Source organism: Mugil cephalus, chromosome 1 (genome assembly GCF_022458985.1).
Source record: "Mugil cephalus isolate CIBA_MC_2020 chromosome 1, CIBA_Mcephalus_1.1, whole genome shotgun sequence".
Lineage (NCBI taxonomy): Eukaryota > Metazoa > Chordata > Actinopteri > Mugiliformes > Mugilidae > Mugil > Mugil cephalus.
The window spans coordinates 10580943-10593562 of NC_061770.1; the positions used below are offsets into that span (position 1 = coordinate 10580943).

The 12620-nt window shown below is 45.5% G+C and overlaps 1 protein-coding gene across 1 annotated transcript in view; it reads left to right on the forward strand.

Annotated features, from left to right (window-relative positions):
• The window catches only part of plxnd1 (plexin D1), a 59189-nt gene that overhangs the window by 15468 nt on the left and 31101 nt on the right, over positions 1–12620 (forward strand). Inside the window, exons 8-12 of the mRNA XM_047604096.1 lie at positions 4546–4645; positions 6026–6124; positions 7706–7795; positions 8050–8158; positions 9218–9375. Of these exons, the coding sequence (XP_047460052.1) occupies positions 4546–4645; positions 6026–6124; positions 7706–7795; positions 8050–8158; positions 9218–9375 (556 nt within the window). The remainder of the gene's footprint in view (positions 1–4545; positions 4646–6025; positions 6125–7705; positions 7796–8049; positions 8159–9217; positions 9376–12620) is intronic.

Genomic DNA, 12620 nt, shown 5'->3' on the forward strand with positions numbered 1-12620 from the left:
TGCGCATAAGTTTTCTTTTGCCATTTGCATCTGGAAAGTTGTTTTACATGAAATGAGATAAAAGAAGAAAATGCAAAAAGAGGAAAAAGTCCAAAACAGGGTTATAAATCGATGAGACAGCTTCATTTTATACTCTGATACCAATTTAATCATCTCATGACCCGTCATATTTATCCTGCACCATTTATAAAGTAGTTAAAATACGCCCGTCATAGGGACTATGTTTCTCCATTATAAGCACTTTAACGTTAGCTACATTTTGTTGATAAAACCTCTCATACAGTAAGTCAGACTTTCATTTATTTTTATTTCGCCTTAACACCGGTATAGTAATGAAGTACTAAATAATAGAGTGCTACCACTGCTCAGAGCTTCAGCTCCCTTATTTGATATAGATTCCCTCCAAACTAACCTTCCTAAATGAGACTCAAATACCAATAAACTAGGATCCCTAAACAGCAAATTTCTGACATAGCTGGAAAAGCAAAGCAAAGCTTCCTCTGTCTCCTGTCCACTTTGTCCCTAAACTCTTTCCCCTCATGTTTGTGTGTGTGTGTAAATACTGCCGCCATGTCCTCTTGCGGGGCTTATGGCGTGTTTGGCTTTCTCAAGGCTTCTCAGTGAAGGATCAAATGTGGGATTAATATGCTGTAAACGTCGGGCCAAAGGAAATTAGATATGCATGTGTGGCTGATCATGTCGGCGTTTGTTTTTGGGAAGGACTCTGACTTGTATTGCCGGGTCACAAAGAGGGTTTCTCATGTCTGGAGGCGGTCCAGCTGGCTTCCTCCTTCATGTTGGACTAAGTCAGAGGATCCACTTTATCTGATGGGCACATCTTAGACTCAGAAGGCCGTCGGTGTGCACGTGTGTGTGTGTTTTCCCGATTCCCTGAGATTGAAAAGACATTTCTGCGTCCCTTTTGTCCATTTTTTGAAAGCAGTTTCGAGGTGTGAACACGGCAGCTGCAGGTACATGTGTGCAAGACTTCACCCAATATGCGAGCGTGGCCTCGGAGCTCGGCGAGGTCCAGGAGTGTGAAATTAGATGGTGGTTTGTCGGAGGTGATAATGAGCAAAGTGCCGATTTCACAGGATGAGCATAGCACTGCAAAGTGAGGAACTGCTATACTCTATCTGATTTTAATCACCGCACGGCGGTTTTTTAATAATCCCTAAAGAGAGTCTTATGAGCTGCGTGGCCTCAATGAAACCAGATAGTACTCTAGACCCTCTTTGTTTTGTGCTTTAGGAAAGAATCCATCACTTCAGTTTGTCCCCGTTATTAGAAAACGATGCCCGGCTGTCTGTTAAAACGATCAATCACACACAGGAGGTTTTATAAATGTTAAGTTACAGATCATTTTTCATGCTGAAAATCTCTTGCCTCATTCTACTTGTGTGTGGGGTCGAAATTTCTAAAGTTGTCAGTGCAAAATATTTGCATTTGTTTGTTCTCCTGTCAGAGTAACCCCCACTACACCACAAATTTGTTACTGATGAACATAAACAAGATCTTCTTGAATAATCAGTCATTCACCTGTAATTCTGAAACACATCACGCGTTACTTTTCCTGGAGTGTTTAACGAAATATACCGCGACGAGGCAGAGGCTGTTGGAACCGCTTTAGAAAAAACAGGAAATAACATTCTAATTCCCAGTCCTCTGCTGGCTCAAGGTGACCATTCATTTTTGCGAGCGTGTGTCTCATCTGAGTCCAGCCAATTGACCAACGTGTGATGCCAAAACACAGGAAGACACCTATAACCAGTCTCCGCTCCAACAGGATAAAGGCGTTAAAACGAGCTGTGATCGCTCGAGATCATCGTCGTCACGGCAAACGTGGCAACTGGCTTGAAGAGGTCTTTGTTTACGATGCAACGTTCGTGTTTTTAGTAACTTCGGGTTTGTGTTTGTGTTTAGACAGTTCTGCCTTAACACATTCAAAGTGGTGTTAATGACAGGCAGACGATAGCATTCCAGTCTCACCACTCAGCCCGGCAGGACAAACACCTAACCTGCCCTCTCTTTTTGTCTTTTTGTCTCTCAGCCACAGTCTGAAACACAAACACACACTCTTCCTTGTGCTTTACTTGTTTAATATGTCTCTCCCCGTGCCTCAAGTTCTGGCATGTCTCTTTTCTTTTTATTCCCTCTCTCCTTGTCTGTCTTTGTGCGTTTGCTCCCGCACTCCTCCCCCCTCAACCCTCTCTCCTTCCCCGTTGCTGCCCCTGAAACCGGCCTTTTCTTCCAAAACGTATTTCCCTTTGACAGAGATGTGATTGAGGATGTATGTTTAACCGCTGTGTCCACCGAGAGGCCCTGAGAGTGCGAGCCCATCTGTGTGTTTAGTGTGTGTGTGTGTGTGTGTGTGTGTGTGCGTGGTCATTATAACTAGTGGTGGTGGGCAGTTTCACGGGGTATTTACTGTCAGTGTTAGGTCAAGCGGAGAGAGTGCGCGTATGCAAACAATCCGAGATGTGTGGGTGGCGGTGTGCGGTGCGTGTTTTTTAGTGGGACAGAAAGGGAGTCGGGCAAAACAGAGGCTCTGCTGCCGATAAGAGCCTCGAGGGGTCTGTCTGCTTCTAATCACGCATACACGTTTCAATTAAGTTTCTGCATCCTCTCGCACCCTCTCCACTCCACCCAATCTACAGCCCCACCCTCTGAGCGCTGATATCTCTGGAGGCAGTATCAACTCCTAGTGTGGGACATCTGTCTCTACCCGCCGGCTTCGCCGTGACACACACACAACACACTACACTCACACACACAAACACTGACACAGACAGGATGGAGGTGTTCCACTTTTCGATAGTTAGTCAGGAAAACTGGCAGCAAGCCTGAATACAGTCCTCACTACCTGCCGTGTCTCATCGCCTCTACTTGACTAACCTTATGTACTAAACAACCGAAAGGGTAGATGATGCGCACAAAGAACGCACACATTTCCTGTCTTTATGTTGAGGTGGAGGCAGACAGTTTGGAGATGCAGATGCTAGATGCCACTGGGATTAGTAATCTGGGTGAGCAACCGTTTTAACTCTGACTTGAGTAATATGTGAAATATCAGTGTGGGCTAAATCTAAAGGTCCCTGCGGTCATAAAGTACTGGTAAGAGTCGATTAATCCGTTGGTTAACCACAAAATAGTTAACCCAACATCTCCTGTTAAACTGTATGAATGGGAACTAAAAGAGGGATGTGTCTGAAAACAAAATTAGTCTACTTTTATGGGAAACAGTGTATGTAATGGCTCATTTTAACAGGACATCTATGAATAAAGAAACCTATTTCAGACTTTGATTGTTACCTTAAAACAGTGTTTATCACAAAAGTTTGGATCTACTGAGGGTAGATCAAATTTATATATATATATATATATGTATAAATACTATCTTCAGTCAGTAATTAGCAGAGACATTGTTGAGTAGGATTTAACTTAAGATTTTTGCTCATTGTAACTAAAAATCCACCTGTGATTTATTTGCTTATAGCTGCTTAGTGTGTAAATCTACGTCGTGTAGTTAGACAAACAGCCTATAAACTTCCAGTGTAATGCAGATACCACACTATCCATTAGCATCTGCTCTGCAGTCTTTGGGTTCGGACCTTTGATGTTTTTTTCCTCGGCAGTGCGAGTCACACTAACTAAAACGTAATTATTTGAGCGTCGCCGTGCATTTGTCGTGTGAATTCAACTTGAATAACTTAATACTGCACCGTCTGCCTACTCCTCTCTCCATCTCTGCCTCTCTAAGTCTTCCAAAGTGGTCACAGATATGTATTTTCATCTTCTTCAACTTAAATTCTAAACATGGGAACTGCCGCTTCGAAAAAAAACATCTTTCATGCTGCTGCGTAGTCCGCTGAGCAAACAGCCGGAGGAATTTATGTATGCTATAGATTCAAAATAAACAACAGTGTTGATCTTAATGAAGGGACGTGTCAGCGAGTGTGGCGGCGTATGCCAGAGATAATCAGGCTCTAGAAACGCTTAACAGTAGCGTCAATTCATCGTTGTTTTTTACAAAAATACAGAATATGATTAGACTCACACTTGACATTCAAACAAGACCTAAGACGCAAATTAATATTCCCTTTCTTTCTTCCCAAAGCGTCTCAACACAGGCTGCTCAAACCTCTGTCTCGCAAACACATAAATACAGGAGACGGCATGCACACACACGCATCATCATTTTCCAGTGTTTATAGAGAAGTGCTTTGTTTCATTTCAGCAGATTTGGCCCGGTCCGACCTTTCCCTCTCTTGCTTTGCTGTGTTGTAACCGTGGAATGAATATGTCCGCCGCTGTGACTAATCATTACTTCCTTTTATTAAAGCTAAACTTTGATGCCTGTAATCAGTTTCGGCCTCTCCGTTTGCGTTGCGCTCCAAATGAGTCAAAGTGGCTCTTTGAAAAAAAAACAACACCCTATGGGAACGGATCACAGGGAGATACCGGGAAGGGCGGCCATATTTGGCAGCGCCCGATGCCTGTTTCCCAACCGTTTTCACGTACGTGCGTCTCTGTGTGTTGCTGTAGATGTGTGAGCTGCCTGAGCACTCGGTGGAAATGTTACTGGGACCAAGAGAACCACCTATGTGTCTCCAACAAAGATGACTCAAAGCACAGTCTGCTGGAGGTGAGTCGCCCTCTTTTCAATCCATCAACCAAACAGATGATGTCTGGGGGGGAGCTCCTCACATTAAGCTCCTGCTAGTCAAAGCCTCAGGCATAATCCGCCTCAACTGTCCAAAAAATGTGCTGTGATGATCCGAGTCCAGATGGGTTAAGCAATAATGTGGTAATTCAGTGTGAGGTTACAAGTGTCCCAACTACACTATGTGGAAATGTTGCTATAAAATCTCAGGAGGCTGTGGTTTTACAGACTCCTAACAGGCTAATGTGCCATTATAAAGCTCCTCTGACCTCCTCTAAATGTTCTCTTTTTGGCAGTGTTGTGTGATATAGTGGAAGATTAATTCACTGTAACCCCTATTTGTCCAAGGATTTATTAGTAAATGTCAAGTCTGTCCGATGCCAGCGGAGAGATAAATCCACTCCTACATTTTCAGTGGCTGAGTTATACGTCTCGTTATTTTGAGTAGGTGACTGTGCAAACGGATTATGCAGATATATGTTTGGCAATGTAAACCCTTGAGCAAGTGTAAAGTGCTCCGAAAAGGAAACAAATCAGATAGGGTAAAACGCTTGGCACAGGAGCATGAAATGGCTGTGAAAGTGTGGAATTTATCTAAAACTAGTGTAGCCTCATTTAAACCAATTAAGTCTCCCAAGACACCGCTGCGCTCCCGACAATTTTCCTGACAACGCTGAGGCTAGTTCCGCCGTCACGTTGCTGCCGTCCCCTCTGGAGTTTTACCGTGGAGCCAGGTCCCATGGCCTGCGTGGCCCAGCTGACTTATTCCCCCAGGGCGCAAAGTCTGACCGTGTCCCTACTGGTCGCGTTAGGAGACGACCGTCAGTGATGTGGTCAGCTGCTCGTCAAATGTTCTCGTCACGGTGTTTCGTTGAGTGTTTCATGTTAAATCACAAGACCCTCCTCCCGAACAGAGCGCTTTTTGTTCCAAAAGTCATATAGACATCATTTGCATTTTCTAAGCAAATGCAATAAATCCATGTCAGGCATGCTGATTCAGACCCCAAGAGACAGAAAGGCACAAACATGTCAAAGCACAAGAGGAATGTGTTTTATTTCTTTTTCAACATAAAAAAGGGGGGTTTTGTAATGTAGGTCAGACAGAGATGATGAGGTGGGTTGTTCGTGTTCTGCTGAGCCCATCACAGTGTCCGGTGGGTCTGTTTTTCTAATCCCTCATCGTCTCTCTATTTGAAGCTATTGTTGTTTTCCCTCAAAGCGAGACTTCACCCCTTCATTTCCTCCTCCTCCAGATAAACAGGACAGGTATTTTGGGTTGCGGATGTGTGCACGGGTGCAGTCATTGTGTTATTGTAACTCCTATATGTCACTTCCTGACCCCGCACCCCCACCTCACTGCAGAGTGCCGCTTCCTGCCCCAGCCTGGTCGCCTCAGAGGTCCCTCCGTCTCCGTCAGGAATGGCCCAAGACTTCACCATATCCCTGAGCAACATCCAGGAGGTATGGCAGACAGCCTCTAGCTGTGGAGCTGCGTTTGGACGTGGTCCAAAAAGCATGTTGTGAAAATGATTGGAATAAAACAGGAGCATATGGTGTGTTTGCTTCAAGCTGAGTTAAACACAGACAGATATTTGTGTGCCGCGATTTGGGTCAATGAATGAGTAAAACCTCCGTTTGGGTGATCTCCATGTAGCGAGACAGGGATGAAAATGAAGAATGAACGAGCCTTTTTATGCTTATGTTGCTCACTGCTCAGCTGTCTGGACCCACCGTGCCGCCGGTATCTGAGTAGCTGAGTTGTGTCTTCGTCAGCACAGTGCACAAAGCGTAGTGGGTCTGAGGCAGCAACTCACGGCAGGAGCTTTATTTCGCTCGTGCCCGTTTTAAATTCAGCCAACACTTCCAGATCAGTTATTCAAACTCCTATTCTCATTCTTCAGCCATGCTTTACGCACGATGATCCTGCATCACTGATAAGGACAAAACTGGGATCTACTCAAAATTCCAGCGCTGACTGGTTGCCAGGCGTGGTCAGTCACTCGCCTAACCCTGGCTGGCCTCTACAACTGTACCCTGGTGTGTTGCTATGGTGACAGACATTGAGTCACATACAAACCCCCCCCCTCCCCCCCCAAAGACAGACACACACACACATACTTCCTCAGGGCAGCTTGGATGTGACTAGGCATGCTACTCTTTATTATGAAAGTTTGCACAAACTGACATTGAATAAAGTCTTCAGCCTGTCGATGAGTCGTCAGAGCAGGATGTGTGCTGTCAATCACATCCGTTCTTTCCAAAAAAAAAAAAAAAACCCACAGATAGTTCAAATCCTTGTTTATCATGTGTGCTTCCCACACTTTCAGTAAAAGACAGACCGAAAATAATTTTGTACGTTGCGTAAACAGCCTCACTGAAACATTTGGTGAAAAGCACGAGTGAATGTGTTTGAAATACGTATTAATTCCGATTCAAAATAATTCAAGGGATAATTTCAAGCGCTGTGAAGTGTGTGAGGAAAAAAAGTTAAAAAAAAAACAACTTTCAGTTGCGCAAAAAAAATAAATAAAGTAAGTAAATCAAGCTTCTCAGGTGTCAAAAAGAGCCCGGAGTCCTGGAGAGTCCGATAAAAGTAGAGCGATTTAAGCCTGCTGGATTCACAGGCAAATTACTTCTTCTACTTTAAGCACTCATCCTTTACTGCTGCTACGTATCTCCGCTCCTTCATGATCTTAACTCTGCATGTCTTAGCTCAGTAGAACTCAGGGCACGCATTTTGTGAAGAAGGAATTCATATTCATTATTCCGGCTCCCAGGTGACTCGCCGAGGTGTGAGAGAGTCCAGATGTTTATGAATATGAATTTTGAATGAATTGCCTTTTTCCTGGCAGGGACAATTATTGTGAGTTATTTCAGTTTCCTGGTGCTCTTTCCTGAGCTGTCGATTGTTACCAGACACGTTTTAGGGAGCGTTGCTCATCTCTTTATGTACAACGGCGGTGATGGTTTCAATTCTGAGGCCGGCTTAGATATCGTTCCGGCTGTTGTCAATTAGCTTAAAGTAAGTGTTCTGCAAAACAGGGGGAGAGTCTGGAGTGCGACTTCGAAACGGAGCAGCGATACGAGGCCACATGGCTGGACAGCTCGACTGTCAAGTGCAGTGCCGTGACAGTAAGTATGACCTTCCAGAAGTAGCTAACAAGTTCAACTGTGTGTTTACTGGTTCAGCGTGCTCATTATCGTCAGATTTAAGACTTATTTGTAAGTTGTGTTCGATGTAATTATTTTAAACCGTTGTTTATGAGTTGAAAGAGAACCCATTATTATCTAGAGCAACAGTAAGTGGGAGCTAAATTACACCCAGCACAGATACATTGACACAAAGATGACAGCACAACTTTTTTTCCACCACTCTGTCTGTTTAGCTGTCCACCAATCAGAGGAGTCAGATTTACCACCTCAACCTGAGGAGGAGAGGACACTTCAACGGACACAGGGAGGAGATATTCGTTGACAGTCCTCAGCCGATGAAAGGTAAGACATAAAACCCATGATTATGTAGACATGCGCCAGAAAAAGATGGAAAAAGACAGCCCTCCGCTGAGCTGCTGTTGTTTGCTCAGCTCCCTTGTATTTGCATTGTAATTAAACCGCCGCCAAAACAAGGGGGAAAAAAATACCTGACACTGTTGCTCCCAGAATGCATTTAACCTGTGCACAGATGTTTTCTGATGAGACTGGCGGATTTGATCAAAGCCGCAGAAAGATACAGAATCACTTACATGGACAAACAGTGCTAGACTGCTTTTCACTTGTAATAATAGCAGTCTTTGTATTGCAACACATCATTTGCCAGAAACCGGCAATTTACCATAATGTCACATTCTTCTACCACCTAATTACACGTAATGATTATAGAACACAGGGACGCCGCACTTCGAAGTGTTGTCAATGCCTCTCACAAGCAGTGTCCAAATGTATTGTTGCAAATACAGTTTGAGATCCATGACAACAGTAGGACGATGAGGAGTGACGTGTGCTGTTGAACTTGGCATGTTGTCGGCAGCGCAGCTACACAAGCCAGGCTTTGCCTATCCCAGCCCCAGATGTTCACAGTCCATGTGTCTACCATGTGAACAACAGCGCTGGGCCGCTGCCAGACACTCTGCGGCGTTAACGGACAAGGCGGGTTGCTCGCTAACACGCGGAGTCATCAAATTTTTTGAAATGACACACACTTTATCGCGCACATGCAGGCACACCGTAATATGCACACAATAAGTTGCACAGATGCACACGCGGTGATACAAATGGGACTTCTCACTGGGAGGCACATTGGAACATGAACATAATCATCTGTTTTCCCTGGCTTTGTTCTCCTACACTCCACTAGCTCCCTCTCTCTCTTTTTTTTTTCCTGGTTTATTTTTATAGCAATGAATATATCATCTTCCAAATGCTTATGCAGTTTATTTAGAGCATGCAACCCATATGGTTCATGTGAGCTATAAAAGAAAATAACTTAAGGAGTGTAGCAGACAAGACAAACGGCCTCTCTGTCTTTTTTTCCCCCTACCTCCCATCTCCCTCTAGTGGAGGTGTACAACTGTGGAGTGGGTAGTTCGGACTGCTCTCAGTGCTGGGGCCGGGAGGATCAGGGGCACCTCTGTGGCTGGTGTGAAAACAGCTGTAGGCCGAGAGATGACTGCCAGCCAATCCTAGAGCAGTGTCCAGCTCCGGAGATCCACAAGGTAAGATCACAGGTTTAACGTGCATGACTGTGGACTACAAATGCTTTCATCATTCATCCTCCCGTAGCTCCGCCTTCTCTCTGTGGCTCCCAGGCTGTGAGGAGTAACTGACTCATGGGGTCACTCACATGGAGCAGTAGCCCCATAGTCTGTCTGTCAAGTGTCATCTGCTGGGGGATTGTTTGAATGGATTCTTATTAAACCAGTCACTCTGTAATAACACTTAACACTCCCTTGGCCACAGCCCTCAGGGGACACGGCTGAGTCGATCTGCAATCACTCAGGAGGGCATGGGAACACCTATTACCCTGGGTAACTACAGTATGTATATGTGTTGAACCCTTTACTCAGAAAAACCACATAAACTGAAAGAAAACAAACAAGAACCACGAGGGATTCTGGATTTGGGACTACAACAAGAGCCAAACCACACTAGTAAAAAGAATTAAGGAGTGTTAATCTTACACGGGATCTGACTGCGGTCACGACATCCAGATTACCGCCGGCTCCTCTGTTCTCTTTAAACACTTCGGCTGATTTGCATGATCGTATTCATTCGTTTGTCCGGCTGTAATGAGAGCGTTTTTATAGTCCGTTCTCTTTTTTTTTTTTTTTTTTCTTCGTCCCCGCAGCCGCTAAACCTTATATCAGTGCAGCCACGGTAGGCGGTCATGGGAAGCATGGCTCACATGAGGCTCAGTCGGCCTGAACTTCCTGTAGATAAAAACCTGGTTGGCCCAGGAGAATAAGCAAGCAGAACAAAGCAGGCGGACACACACATGCGCGCGCGCGCACACGCACACCCAGTCTCACATACGCACACACACAAATAAGCCCACAATCTGTCACACAAATAGGCCATATTGAAGCATTCACGATTATAATTCCTTCTTTGTAGCTGTCAGCCTACTGTGACTAACAGGATGCTCTGTGAGAGTCTAACTTATGTGGACTTCTTACGTGACTGAAGTTAGCTGGGCTGAGATGCCGTATGCGTGGGTAGACCATTGTTGCTTTCTCTCTCACACTCGCTCACACACACACACACACACACACACACACACACACACACTGGCTGTCTCTCAGGAGAGCGGGCTGCAGGGAGGATAGTGGGGCTGTGGTTTGGTGGGGTGTGTGATGCAATGCTCTGGCAGCCGTGTTTTCCCAGAGAATCCACAGGGGTTAGAGCCCGAGTACTCCAGCTTAGAGAAGAAAGGATCCACTCTCCCTAAACATTCGCACTCACGCGCTGCAGCAGCGGCTCTTTGTTACACTGTATAGTCCTTGTGACAGCATGTAGCTAAGATAATAAAACGTGTGTGCGCGCTTTGTGTTCTCACACGAAATCTCCGTCACGAGGAACAAGCGGAGAAAGTATCGATGATGTGGAAGAGGATTCGGTTATTCCCTAAACTTCGCCACTCGCCTCCTAATTGTGACAAACGCTCTCCGTTCAACGCATTGACGTAAGACAACGGAGCCATTTATTATCACCGCAGGCGCTTCGTTCTCATGTTACATGTGGGTTAGGCCTCTGTTTGAAAAAAAAAAAAAACATTGATCAGAGGTACTTTGGCATTCAAAACAGTAAAAAAGATGTTGGTGAGACGTATATTGAAGAGGGGATGGAGAGCTAGCCGTACGGAGAAAGGGTGGAGAAGGGTATTGTACAGTGAGAAGCTTTTTCCTGTTTTTGTCCTCACGTCCTCCTTGATTAGTGTGATGCACAGGAACTGAAGTGAGGAGAGGAAGATGAAAGCTCTGACCTCAAAAGAATCTATCCGAGAACAGCAAAAAAAAAAAAAAAAAAAAGCTAACAAAAAGAAAACACATGTTAGGTGGCTTATCTGGAGCAGGTGATATGTATGCGTTACATTTCATCTGAATACAATAATGTGGAGTAATCTGGTCCTCAAATGCGTTCAATAGCTCCAGCGTTGCTTCTGGAGTTTTTTTTTTTTTTTTGCAGCGGCACATTCTCACCCGGTGATCTCCCCGGAGGCCAGGCGGAGATGGCGCTGTAAACCAAGACTCACAGGCTTGTAAGAGGTGTAAATGAACAGCATGAGAGCTGATGTTGATGTCAGTGCTCAATGGCGCCGCAGAGACACACTAGGTGCTATAAGACGCATAGTGAAAATAAATAAGCGTTTGCTGCCGGGAGCTTTCTCTGTGTGTCTGCTCCTGTGTGTCCTTTTTGGTAAAGGAAGCGGCCCACATACATGTGCAACAGGAAGGGTGGCTGCACTTTGCCTCAAAAAATCTTAATATATCTGCTAGAACATCTACATCATTTCCTGCCTATCAGAAATACGGTTTGTTTTTGCGCACTTTTTCAGTCGTACTTTCTTTTCTTAACCACCTCCCTTTTAGCTGAGATATATATGTAAAGATTATTATTATCTGTGCTGTCACTCTTGTGGGTTTCAAATCATCCGAATGCAGAGCCGAACCTTGTCCTCTTCGCTAGACCAAACAGAGGTGCTGTTTTCATTCCTCGCCTCGGTTTCTGATAGAGCCGGAGCCGGGCTAATAACACAGAGGGGTCACGCCGACCTCAGCTCAGCCAGGGGGGGTCACTCAGAAAAGCAGGCGCGCTGCTGGGTTTGCCTTGCTGCCGTGACAACACAATGGCAGATTGCATGTGTCTGGGCACGGCAAATGCTATCCCCTAAAAGTTCTGTTTTCGCGGCGAGAGAGGAGGTGATGCTCCTCTCCCCTCGCTTCTCAGCCCCTCCGTGGAAAGTTAACAGACCCGAGGCGCGGGCTGAAATGATGCGCGAGACGGTGCCTCCAAACAACAGCAGAAATGGAGCTGAGGAATTTGACGGAGCAGACGCAGGAAAACAGATGAAAGGGAACAGCTCCGTGCATTAATTCCCCTGTCGAGGCTTTGCTCTCTCACCACCACCATCAGCGTTCGCTTTCCCCTCGACACTCGGTTCTCTAAATTGCCTCCCCACTCATCCACCTTTCTGCGGCGCTCTCCACCTCTCCTCTCCAGCCCTCACTTTCTCACTCCGTCTTTCTCTTGTGGGATGTGAAGGGGGCTCTTAGGCTGCTCTTTATTTGCATGTGCTGTAGAGGATTAGAGGCTGAAGAGTCTCAGACTGGCACAGTTAAGTGTCTCCTTTGTGTGTGCATATACCTAAACCGTGTGTCTGTTCAATTAGATCCCTAGTCTTCAGAAGGAGGACACTCACAGGGGCCCCTCATCTCCATGTGCGCCACACTCCTTGTCAGCA